Here is a 13208-nt window from a genome sequence, read left to right as displayed (position 1 = left end):
TGGTGCGCAATAAAAAATTTAACTTTATCATGTTTGTAATCAAAATTTATTTGTTTCGGTCAATTTTATGCGTTAACAAAATTGAGTGCTCAGATTTTTGCACTTTAAATGTTAATACGCAATCTTTTTGCCCGATTTCAGTTTTACAACCTTTCTTTAGTAATTTCATCATATTTTAATCACTTTTCAACTTAAAACCATGTTATACAAGCATGTCAAAGTGACAAGCTACGCACATGTAAATGTTAAAATTAATATAGATCGTCAGAATGCTCAGGAACACCTATTTTTCATTTCATTTTCTTAAAGTGTATGTATCATATGTATGATATATTATGAAAATAAGAGAAAAAAAGAAAAGTTAATTACGTCATCATTAATTGAAAATCAAACTATGACATTTTCTTGGACCGAAATAACAAACTTAACATTAATCTTCTTTAAATATATTAACGTTGGAAGTATATACGTTGACAGTGCAGTCTCGCCTTGGGAAACGAAAGACTATTTTTTTTATATCCGTATTGTTTGTTAAATTTTATTTCTTAGTGTTTAAATTAATTATACGCCTGATTTACAATGAAATCTAGAGAAACTTTGTCTTTATTATTATGTAACAAGGTTGGTTGATGACATATATACGCGGAGGGATCTAATTGATCGGGTTGTTTTTGTTCAAATGACGATGTGTTTGTGCTACCAAGATCCTATCTTTCATATATTATAAATAATTAAAATCATGAGAAAATCAATATATCTTTTAAAAAATCATTTATCTTTATTTAAATCGATGCATATAACCTATAATTCATGATAGTGACGAATTAAATCTAGATATTATTTATTGTGTATATATATATATAATACTTTCTGTGGATTTCAACTTTAAATCATGCCATATGAACATGTTGAAATAGACCATTTGCGCATATTTTAGTTTTAATTAAATTTTTAAAAAGTTACAAAATATTGTCAAAATCATGCCTATTTTTAATCTATTACAGCTCCTCAGGATCAATTACCCCAACTTTTTTAACTTAATATTAAGTTGTAGATAGGAATTCATGCAAAATGATGTTGGGACGTCATCGTATAGCCACTCGAATAAAAACTAGGATTTTTTTTATTTAATAGAGCGCATCTGGCTTATCCGTTTTCACTTTTCCCTAGATGTTAATATTTTTTTACTCATCAATTATCTGTCTAAGAGTTACATATTTTTCATTTTGATGAAGTCATGTTAAAAATTAGAATAAAAGGCAGGTCCAGAAATTTCACTTATGTATACAGTATGTGTATACTATAGGACACAGAACAACAACATATCATATTCTTCATGTCATAATGGCATAATCTTTTTCTGTGCGCAATATTCCAATGTATAACATGCATGTGTCGTCTGTCGCGTTTGTCAAAATGAAGAGTTTAAATCTAGTTTAGTATTATGGATGGATGATGGGGATGGGAGGATTGATAGATGATGGATTGATTGGATATGATTGGATAGATGGATGGGAGGATAGATGTATGTTCAGAACATCCATTCAAACCACAACATTCTTTGAATGCAAACATTTCATTTATTAAACAAGACATCAAATATCACATTTAGTGTATGACCCAAAAACACATGCCATTAACACTAAAAAACCATTGGATATTACACCACACATTTCCAAATATACACAGGCTTTGATAAAAAGAATCATTTACGTAAAATTTTCACTAGGATGGAACATTAAAAAATAAAAAATGATGGTGAAACATAATTTTAAAAAGTATTATTAATTAGTTCAACATGATAAAGATATAATTAAAATATCGGTATACTTCACATTTATTTCTCATACCAACATTTTGAGGCAGAAATGACCATGGACCAGGAATGTTATTTGAACACCCATGGTAACAATATTTCAATAAAAAAAAATGGCTATTTACAGATTAATGTTAATGAATTTATAAACATTCAGTTTTTTGTTATCAAGTTGTAAAAATGAGATTATCGCTTATATGGGTGAAATTGTTGAACAGCTCCTGCTGCTGGTCGTCCAAATCCACCAGATGGTTGTCCAGGGTTGTACAGTTCCTGACCATCAGGTGCACCACCATAACCTCCACCTTGACCACCTTGTGGTGGCCCTGCTTGGTAGTTGTTTCCCATCTCTTGCCCATAGTTGCCTGGTGGCGGTGGTCCTCCTCCACTCCCTGAAATATCAACAAAACCAGCATTAAGTGATCGCATTGAACTTTTCAACCACTAACAGGACCAAAAGCTAAACCTACTAAGATAACATGACACTGCTTTATTTCCTACTCTACTACAGAATATGGATTTATTACAAAAATAGATTACAAATACTATTATAAACTAATTACATAAGCACTAAAGCGCCCGACCACTTCGTGTGGAGTAGAAACATTTAACATGCGAGAGAGAGGTGGCGCAACTGAAGCAGTGTTTTGTGACGCATGTTAATTTAATGTAACCATTTTCTGTTGGGATGTTTCCACCATTAGAAGTTTAAATCGCTTAACTATTTGAATATTGAATATTGGCCGTGGGAAATTTCTCTATTGGCTGATTTGATACACAACACAATGGTTTGTATCGATATCTGGAAAAATGAATTATTACAGCACCGGCAGCTGTAAATAGTGCTGGGGTGGACAGAACATAACACATTATGTAATAACATAGAAAGAGTGATATATGTACGTCAAACAACACACACCTAGTAAAATAAATGTTTATATTTGAAGACAATGCTTTTCTTCACTGCAAACAAAACATGAATAAATCATGTAGAACATCATCAACCATTGAAATTACCAAACTACTAACTACAACATTCAAACAATATACAAATCACAAACATGCAACAACAACATAAAGAAGCATTTTGTGATTCAAAGTTTCATATGCATGCTAATAGGATCTGGCAGATATAAAGGTCACTGACCTGGTGGCTGATTGAAGTTGCCATGCTGGTTGTAGTTGACACGTTGTGGACCGTAACCAGACGCTTCTTGAGCATAGTTACCCATGGAGCCTAAAAAATTAGCAGAAAATCTTGCGTCAAATAATACACTACACAACTATCAAGCCGAACTAGTCCTACTGAAATTCTACATTAGATTGAATTACCACAGAACATGGTATATAATAGAGAGGTTTCGCAATCTTACGAATACGATAACGAAAACGGATACGTCACGCACACGTATTCGTTTTCGTAAGCCAGTAAAAATCTGTTTCGCATGGCAACAAAATATTGAGGCCGCCGTCCAAAATATGACTGCGATAAATTTGAGCGAAGCGCGTGTACGTGTTGCTTGGCTGCCTAGGCCTAGCGTAACATCAAAGCGAGTGAGGACTTTAAAAACTGCTATTTATCAAAATTGACCTAGCATTTTAGTAAATTACTTTAGTAAATTACTTTCAATAAATCTATAATTATATTATAATCATGAATCGTTCCTGATTCAAATTCAGAATGTGCAAAATAGATCAAAAACTATACTCGTTTTGTAGTTACGAATATGACTGGTGATATTCGTCAACACGAATACGCTTTACGAATATGAATTGGGGATCAGCTCAAAAGTTTCACAAATGTGTGACGTATCCGTTTTTGTTATCGTATTCGTAAGGTTGCGAAACCTCCCTATTATGTCAGAAATGCTTTAGTGTTCTGCCAGACCACATTCATTCATATATCAACAAAATGATTTTGGAATGCATGACTGTTAACCAAGCATGAATGTGGCAATGTAAATACAGGAATCTAAATTGTAATAGCTTCAGGTAAAAATGTTCCACATTTTGAAAAATTATTACTACTAATGACTTGTGTAAAAACCTTGGTTACCATATCAGTATTTAAATGTTTGCTATTCGTACAAATAAACCTAATCTGTTTGTCAGTGTCTTTTAGAATAAATTAATAAGAAAATCTAACATTTTAAAGTATCATGTTTATTGTTCGAGGGAGGTGTTTGTTTGTTGTAAAATATGGTAACATTTCACAATAAAATTAATTTAATGAACAAATACAATACTGTAGTTATTATAATCAAGAAGTGATAAATACAGTAAACAATGAATGAATTCTACTAAAAATAGAATTGTGTTGTGTTATAATATTGTGTGTATATATATGTGGCGTAGCGATGTTTTATGAGGGAGGGGCGTTTATTCAAATAAATGCGGTAGGCCGAATTTGTATAATCAATACATTATTTAGTTTAAATCTTGTAAAACACAATGAAAAGGTCAACAGATATGTTGTTATTACTGAGAAGAGATGTGAAACAATTAAACAATTTTTAAAAACAATCCAACATACCATAAGGTGGGTTTGATGCACTCTGATAGTTGTTAAAATCTTGGCCTCCGGTTGGCGCTGTTGTATCTTTCTGTGGGCCTGGGGAGCCATACGTCTGTGGGTTACCATACCCTTGTGGGTTCTGATTTCCATACATGTCATTTGCTGGTGGCCCTCCATAATTTCCACCGTAAGAGTTGTATGGCTGCTGAGCTTGTCCTAGCCAAGTTAAAATATTAGTTAGAACAATTATTATTGTAAAAAAAAAACTTAATTGTAAAAAAGGTAAAGTACTCTCTGGGAAATGTCAGAAGCATTTGGGAATAGTAGGAAAATATTTTCAGCCTATAAAACTCTGTCTACACTATCAAACAAGTTTGAAAAAAAAAGTAGGCCCAAATATGGTAGTGTTATCCGTAAATATGGTAGTTATATGACATCATCATGTCCATATATAGGCACATCACATTTTTCTGTCACATAAAGTTTGATAGTGTAGACAGAGCCTTAGAAAGAGGAGTATCTAATATTCGGGAAGACGGCAGCAGACCTTCACGTAAAAGGAGCACTGGCTCAAAATATAATGCTCCTTAATTTTTCCAGACAAATTTCACAAGACTATAAATATAAAACAAACTTTTCATAAATTTGAGTGTACAATTTTTACATTCAATAAATATAAATAAATGTATTGTTAGATTTAAATGATTTGTTAGAACGTAGTATAACAATGAACATGTAAAATATATTATATCTCAACACAACTGCAAAACAACAAACTGTAGGTTAATATTTGTAGAAAGAAAGGTTAAAGTTCAAATGTAAACAATAAATGAACTGCCTTTAAAAACACAACAAATCCTATTTTTCAAAAACAAAGATCCATATAATTTGGATAAAAAATCTGTTAAGTAAAAATGCAGACAAGGTCATTCGTATCAAAACTGGAAATCGCACATTGTGAGTGAGAAACACACACTATACCAAACTCACTTTGGGTCTCAGATTTGTAGCCTTTTAGTCTTGGTATTCGTGGAGACACGTCTACGAAAATTATTCAGATCATTTATATCAAATGTGATTTTGTCTCTGTTTATATATGTATTATATATTTGTAAATACAAGATAATTAAAATAGTGATTTTTGGTTGCATCATAAATCAAGACTGGCTTATTGAAAGTATAATAATTTAGATGGACTTGATTGCTTACCATAGCTAGGCTGTTGAGGTTGGGCCGATTGACCAAATTGGCCACCTTGTATAGGGTATTGACTTCTTTGTGCCTGCTGATTCATATAGTTAGGCTGAGGTGCAGAGTTGTTGTAACCTCCTCCGTAGTTTCCTGGCCCTGGCTGACCTGCTGCTCCACCGCCATGTGGTCCACCAGGCCCTCCTTGACCAGGTGGTGGGCCATAGCTTTGTTGGCCATAGGTATCTGTTTATAAAGTAATTATGATTACTAAATCAAAGCTACAAATAAACTACAAAGCCTCCTGAACAATAACAGAGTTTATCTGAATAAATAGATATGGACCTTTAAAAAAAATTTTAATACTCACTCATCGATGGCCCTTGACCCCACTGATCTGAAAAATAATAAAAATAGAATTTGCAAACAAGTTGGTTTTAATTATAGGCTTGAATTAATTTAAAAAAAAAAAAAAAAAAACTCACTTTGTTGCTGCTGCTGCTGTGGAGGCTGTGACCATCCTACAAGCAATTAATATGAAGCATAATATTAACAGAAATATTGGCATTAAACAACATGAAAATCTAGATATATATATATATATTTTTTCACATCCAACAGCAATTACAGGATGGATAAACTATTTTATAATTTATTGTGCTTATAAACCAAGTTTCATTTGAGGCTTCGGGAGTGAAGTTGAAAGAGTCAGTGCCAGAGTTAAAGCCCTTGCACTAGGTCATGATTGAACCCTGGCATTTTCATTCTCTTCAGTTTTTACATTGTTAATGGTAGGTTTAAACATTTGCAGTACACCGTACATAGTTGTTGAGTTTCTCAATGTTTCGATCAATATACTTCAACCATCAACACTTCTGTGGACAATTGAAGCATTGATCATAACGTTACCTTGCTGTTGACCACCAAAACCCCCAAAGCCTTGGTTCTGGTTAAATCCACCAGGTCCTCCTCCTGCATTTTGATTCCAGATGTTGGGTTGGTTAAAACTTCCTTGATTCATACCGCCGCCACCACCACCACCACCTCCACCCATTTGACGATTCCCTCCATCTTGTCGATCTCCGCCATGGAACCTTGGTTGAGCTTTCTTTACTTCCACCTAAGAATTGAGAGAACAGATACAGTAAGTAAAATACCTAGTATTTAAATATTTCAAAAAACATTGCAGCAAATATATTTATAAAAAGATAAACAAAATAAAATACTTTATAATAATAAACTACCAATATAAAAATACAAACAATTATACTTAATCTTTATCCAGAATTGTAATTAAAAAATTTGTGAAATAAGTTTTTAAATTTCTAAAATCTTACCTTAATATTCCTGACTATATATAATGACTATAAATCAATTACTTACCTCACTGCTACTAAATAACATCGTACATCTACAACCTCATCTTAACTATACTCACCTTAGAATAAAACTTATGCTACAATCAACACGCCTGTGTTAAACATGTTTATTTTTATTTTCCAATTAATCAGTCTTCAAACTCCTTTGACATTGGTAAGCATCAAGAAATGACTTTGGTAGATTCAGTGCATATCTTACCTTACAAATTAAGTAGAAACTAAACAAACTTAAGGCATGCTATCACTTCACCTCAAGCTAACCATGGAATTACTCCATAAACTAACTTAGAAAAGAAAATAAACTACTGTACTTTGAAATCCCTAATAATTACATTTGCATGCGTTTCCTTAAATGCTAATTATGAATGGTTTATTATAACTTTACTATAAATACCACAGTATACAAGTAAAACAAATTAAGAAACTAAAGAGTTTAACTAATTCTAATGTTTCAGTGTGCAGAGATGGTGATAGCATTTAAGAAAACAACACTTTGTTAATATCTCGTTCTTTCTCCTCTTTACTAATTGTTTTCTCATTCAGTGCTTAGTGCTTAGTTACATACTTCAAATTTAAATTCACTTATTCTGAATAAAGCCCAATATAGCTTTTTAATTAAAATAGCTAATACGAAAAACAATTTATGCACCTAAACGATGCCAATTCTTAGATAAGAGAAGAAGAACAAATAGTCAAGCTAAAGTAAAGTAACAAACTTATAACTGCACCCTTTTCCCTTTTATGTCCAAATAATGGATAGCATCCAATCGGTTGACTGTATCCTCACTATCAAAGGTGACAAATCCAAAGCCTACGCAAGGTATATGAAAAAATGCGAGTTAACATCATCTTGTCCAGAATTTCCAGGCGAATAGTACTGTAGCTCTCGTGGATTACCGAAGAAGACTGACACCATCAACTTATTCAAATTAAGCATTTAACTATAGATCTTATAATCTATTAATCTTATGTATACCATGTATTAGATACAGATATCTCTAAGCTTAAAGATTAAAAACAATTCTTATTAATGATGGAAGTTGTGTTGTATTTTTTAAAAAGATTTAAACTTCTAAGTTACTGTCACTTAATAATTATGTAAATTTATATATATTTAAAAAAAGCATTAAAGTAGTTATTTCTTCCTTTTTTTCATAATTATATTAAATCAGATTTAAATTAATTAAATTTTGTCATTAAAAACACCAAAGTGTTCTTATAATTTAGAATGATAAAAAACCCCTGTAATATTTAAGAGTAAAATTTTTTATTATCTAAACAAACTATTTTGATTATTTAATTGCTGAGAATTAGATAGTAGCGATGACGTAAACACTTCGTAATCTACGGAGTAGAATAACTTATAAAAACACATGCATATATACAATACAATATCAAACGGGTAGTCTTAAATTAAGTCTTAATCAAATGTTTTCTTATCAACAACAGTGTTCTCCCCAGAATTTGACCCAGTCCTCATGGACACCTGTAGGGAACCTTGCATTGAGGAAGATCAATAAAAACCATCTTATAATTTGAATATGTGCCATGGGGAATTATGAAGTTAGCCTGGAGATAACAACAAGTAATGCTCATAAATAATGGGTCACTGTAATCTAGACAAAACATCGGTAGTGTGCCATGGCACTTCAAAGCACTAGGGAGAACACTGAACAATGTATAGTAAACTTAAGACTTAAAAATGTAGACTACAATACTAAAGATATAATATATAAATATATCTCCTTATAAACAAAATGTGTCTCAAAATGTATAAATTGTACAATTTAATTTAAAAGGGATGCATGCATGGAAAACACCATTGTATATAAAAATGTAATACGAGATATAAGCTATTGAAAATCTGCCAGTGGAATTAAAGGTTCCAAATTGTTTTTAGATAAAATTTACAATTGTTTGTTTTAAATGAAAATTAAATTAAAAAAATATGAGAATGTGGCTTACCTCTGGACCTTTTAGTCTGTTGGTCTGTCATAATCACTACTTCAAGCACCTGAAATTAATTTCAGACAATATGTTTACAATTGATTTTGAACATAAGATGGGTATTGTTAATCTGCGTAAAACCCTAAAAACCCCTCGAACAAATCGCTTCAAAATAACTTAATATTAAAATTATGTCTATAAAAGACAATGTATGAAAACAAATATTTGAAATTTACAGCATTCATTTCAGTTTGCAAAAGTAATCTCAAAAAGAAGCCCACACAAGAGCCCTAAGGTTTTACGGTATAACTGTTTTTACTTCTAAACCTACAGTTCCATAGCTGGAAAAAATGCCTTGCAAATCAGATTCTGTTGTGTCATTTGACAAGCCTCCCACAAACACCTTATTGTGTATTGTATTAGCAGCACGTTTGCTCTGACTTCTTGGTGTACAAGGCTTCGGGTCAATCTAAAAAAAAACCAAAAAATAAATGTTTTAATATATGCTTTTGTCATGTGACTAATATATCAGGACAATCAATAGGCTTGTTCCTATACCTATTAACTTAAAAATTGTGGAAGCTATCGTGAAAGAAACAAACCAAGTTCTTTTTAAGGACAACTTGACAGAGGACGATATTTTAACAATGTATTAGGGATTACATATGATTTCAGAACCATCGCGCGATTAAGGATTTCGCCGCACACGCTCGCCGTACAGCCATCGCCGTAAATTGCTGTGATGTCACAGGTGCATTGCAAAATTTACATCATCTGGCAAAGTCTGCCAAATCACAAAAATTTCTAGTAAACACACTTTGTAAATAAATCGTAAAAAATATAAATGTTGATTTTTTTATTGTTTCTTTTGCTTATCTGGACTCATTAAGTAGATTTTGCGATGCACCTGTGACGTCACAGCAAGTTACGGCGACAGCTGAAATTATATGTACATCCCTAATACGTTATAAAAATATCGTCCTCGATCAAGTTGTCCTTTAACATTGGAACACATCACAATAGCATCAATTGCATGCATGATGAGGTTTGAGCTGTTCACAAGTAAATACAGTCAAATCACAGGTCAAAAAGTGAGTGACAATAGAGATAGATATCAGATATGTTGCCAGTCACAAGTTGTCTTTGGAACGCATCACAATAGCATATGAGTTGTTGACAAGTATACAGTACAGAAAGAAAGTACTGCAACTTTACCTACGAAGTAGCTTCGTAGATAGAACGTAGGCTACGTTGTTGGCTTCGTAGGTTCCATTGTTTGGCTTCGTAACCTCAATAAACAACTTTCAATGAGCTACGTTCTGAACTTCGTAGGGAGTTCGTAACCTATATAAACAACCCTGCGATGTTCTTAGTGAAGTATAAGAAGGTGTGAAATTAATGTGTTAAATTTAACTGGCGGAGGACCAAGTTGTAAATTACTAAAAAATAAATAATATTTTGTAATCGTAATCTTTTCCTTCGTGCGTGTTTACCTACTTAACGGCGAATATAAATTTCCCACGATGTAAACGTAGAGACACGATCCAACACAGGTGAACCGCAACGAACAGGCCAACTAATATAGCGAACGTCTAGTCCATCCAGAAACGATGCCGAGAAAAAAAGATCGTAAACAATTCATTCTAAATATAGTATCAGAACGTTCAATCGGTCGCTCAAAAAGACTGCCGACAGAAGACCGTAATTAATACAGACCTAGTTTTTTTGGTCACATGGCATGAAACGCGATACTCTCTGCTTTACCGCAATCGTTCACGTGTTTTTTTTTAACTTAGTACGAGAGGGTGGCTGCCGGTCTGACGACGATTAATAAGATCGTGTACCTGGATTTTGTGTCACATGACATGAAACATAATACTCTCTCTCTGAAACTGCTCACATGTTTTTTCCACTCCAAATTCTGGTCGGGCTTTTTTCTATACACATGTCGTAATCATTTTAAAAGGCCTAAGCCAGGCCTATGTTAAATCTTAATATGGAATATATATTTGTTTTGCATATATTTTGTTGGGTTAGGTGTCATTGTTTTTATAATTCGTAGGAATTCCAAGGTAGGATTAAATAATTTTTAGTGTAGGCCACCGAAACAGGCTAGCCTCGACTCTCTCTACGTGAGCTGAGGTCCACCGGCCCGATGTCATTTCGTCGGCGGATTTCCGTCCAAATTAGGATAACCGATGCATAGGGCGGCTACAAAAATTGACGTCTACTATCTTTAGATAGGATTTTAATTAGCAAACAATACATCGTTTGTTTGCATTGTCAATGCTTCTAAAGGCGATGACAATGGTGTTTACTAACCCTACGAACCACCCTACGTAGGCGCGCCTAGATAATTATCATAACAATACATCGTAGGCTACGAACAATACATCGTAGGAGAGAACAATACATCGTAGGCTACGAACAATACATCGTAGGACAGAACAATGACCTACGATCTACCTACGCGTAGATACGAAGCAGTAATTTCTTTCTGTACTGTAGACATAACTAGACAGTCAACACTAATACAATCACGGGTCAAAAAATCTTTAATATGTCTTTATTATACAAAAAGATTAGAATTACCTTCTTTCCATCTAAAATATGAGGTCCTTCTTGGAGAACCTTATCAACAAGATTTGGATCTTTGTATCGAACAAATCCAAATCCTCTACTGCGACCATTGCCAGGATCATGCATCAACACACAATCTGACAACTCTCCATATTTGGAAAAGTATGCACGGATACTCTCTAAAAAAATTAACACAATGCAATTTAATGAAGTTTAGTCTGACTGATGGTGAACATATTAAAAGCAGACTGGCAGCAAGCATTTTCTACACAATGTAATTGCGATTCATTTTGTCAGACTGAATTCACCATCCATGGTCTTTATTTATATTAAAATATCATCTTCTTTTTTACCCAACATTAGGCCTAGAGGGATTTTTTAGGTTTAAGTTCTCAGTGTTAGCCTAGTTTCTGTCAGAATCTGTTACAATGGGCAGTTGAGTTCTGGTGCCAGAATGAATCCTAACCTCAGCGAATTTTTTATTAACACAAACCTTTTGTTGTATCCCAGCTAATTCCTCCCACAAAAATCTTTCTGCAAGAAAAAAGCGATTATTTTTAGGTTTTATAGGATAAGGCTTGGCAAAAAAAGCCAGTACGTATAAACGGTCGGCCAGCAGGTCCACCTATGCCGCATGCCACCTCCATGTACGTGACTTCCTCATTTACATTGATAGGCTAGGCCACCCAATAGGCCTAATGCGAAGTCAAAACCAAACCAACCACGCCGCGCCAGCCATGCTTGCTTGCCGATTAACAAAATGGATGGGCGGCGACAATAAATTCAATTATAAAAGGCATATATATACTGATATAACTTGATACAATGATCATATAAACATACCCAAGTTCGTCGTCTGATGCCATTGATTTATTTAAAATAATATTCATGTACAAATTACAGCGCTATCTATTAATTCTTTACAACAATTCCACCAAGTCGTCCTTAAAAAAACAAGTGCGCTTTTCTTTTCTTCACTTTCTCACACCACCACACTTCCACAATTCAAATGCAAAATGGACGTGCGAAGGTTGGCAGGCAGAAAATAAAAACCCAATATTAAACGTAAAAGTATTGCCAGAAATATTTTGGTCAATCCAATCGCGCATCAGGAAAGCACTTGTTGATTGAACAGGGATTGTAATTAAAAAAAAAACTCACTGGTTTGAATATTATGATGATAAAATAATTACTTCAGATTACATTTAAAATATCACAAATTTATTAGTGTCTAATGATCGGTTTCAGTAAACAGTTTATTCATTTAGCTAAGATATAAATGTGATGATTCAGTACATATTTCAGATATTATTAGTACATTCCTTTTTATTTTTATTTCAACAATATTTTACGAGGATGGTCCATCCAGCCGAAGCTGGTCATTAGGTACCTTCACATAAATACATGACAAGACATAAACATGTAACAATAAAAATTAAATTAAAATAAATATAATGTATAAAGATAAAATAAAGCACAAATTAATATTTAATTTTACAAAAATGAATTAAATTAAACTGGCCCTCTCAGAAGAAAAGATAGGAAAAAGGAAGCAACTAAACAAGAAGATGGTTCTTGAGCAGAAATTTGAAGGAAGTACAAAACATGCTTCATCCATTATTATACCACCATTGTCTTATTACAGGTATTAAATAGATCTACAATATTAACAATTTCAAAAATATTTAATTGTTTGCAGACAACAATGCAAACCATTATCTAATACCTTCATGTTAATTTAGTTAATGAGACTAGCTTAATTCTTATTTATAACGCTACTCCT

General features: G+C 33.0%; 1 protein-coding gene across 2 annotated transcripts; it reads right to left on the bottom strand.

Annotated features, from left to right (window-relative positions):
* Positions 1–1557: 1557 nt before the first annotated feature.
* On the bottom strand, positions 1558–12445 carry LOC144853812 (uncharacterized). Of its 2 annotated transcripts, XM_078711652.1 has the most exons (14): positions 12269–12445; positions 11919–11959; positions 11438–11604; positions 9177–9314; positions 8864–8912; positions 7627–7709; positions 6429–6639; positions 6005–6040; positions 5890–5916; positions 5541–5765; positions 5322–5372; positions 4350–4547; positions 2964–3053; positions 1558–2208 (listed from the first exon to the last, which is right to left on the bottom strand). In XM_078711652.1, the coding sequence occupies exons 1-14, from the start codon at positions 12313–12315 to the stop codon at positions 2003–2005; spliced, it is 1569 nt and encodes a 522-aa protein (XP_078567778.1). In that variant the 5' UTR covers positions 12316–12445; the 3' UTR covers positions 1558–2002. The 2 variants fall into 2 exon arrangements, with proteins under 2 accessions (XP_078567778.1, XP_078567779.1); XM_078711653.1 differs by lacking the exon at positions 5322–5372.
* Positions 12446–13208: the final 763 nt, after the last annotated feature.

The sequence above is a fragment of the Antedon bifida genome, chromosome 10 (genome assembly GCF_963402885.1).
Source record: "Antedon bifida chromosome 10, ecAntBifi1.1, whole genome shotgun sequence".
Classification (NCBI taxonomy): Eukaryota; Metazoa; Echinodermata; class Crinoidea; order Comatulida; family Antedonidae; genus Antedon; species Antedon bifida.
Note: the sequence above shows the minus strand (reverse complement) of the source record. Positions and strands in the feature narration are given on the sequence as shown.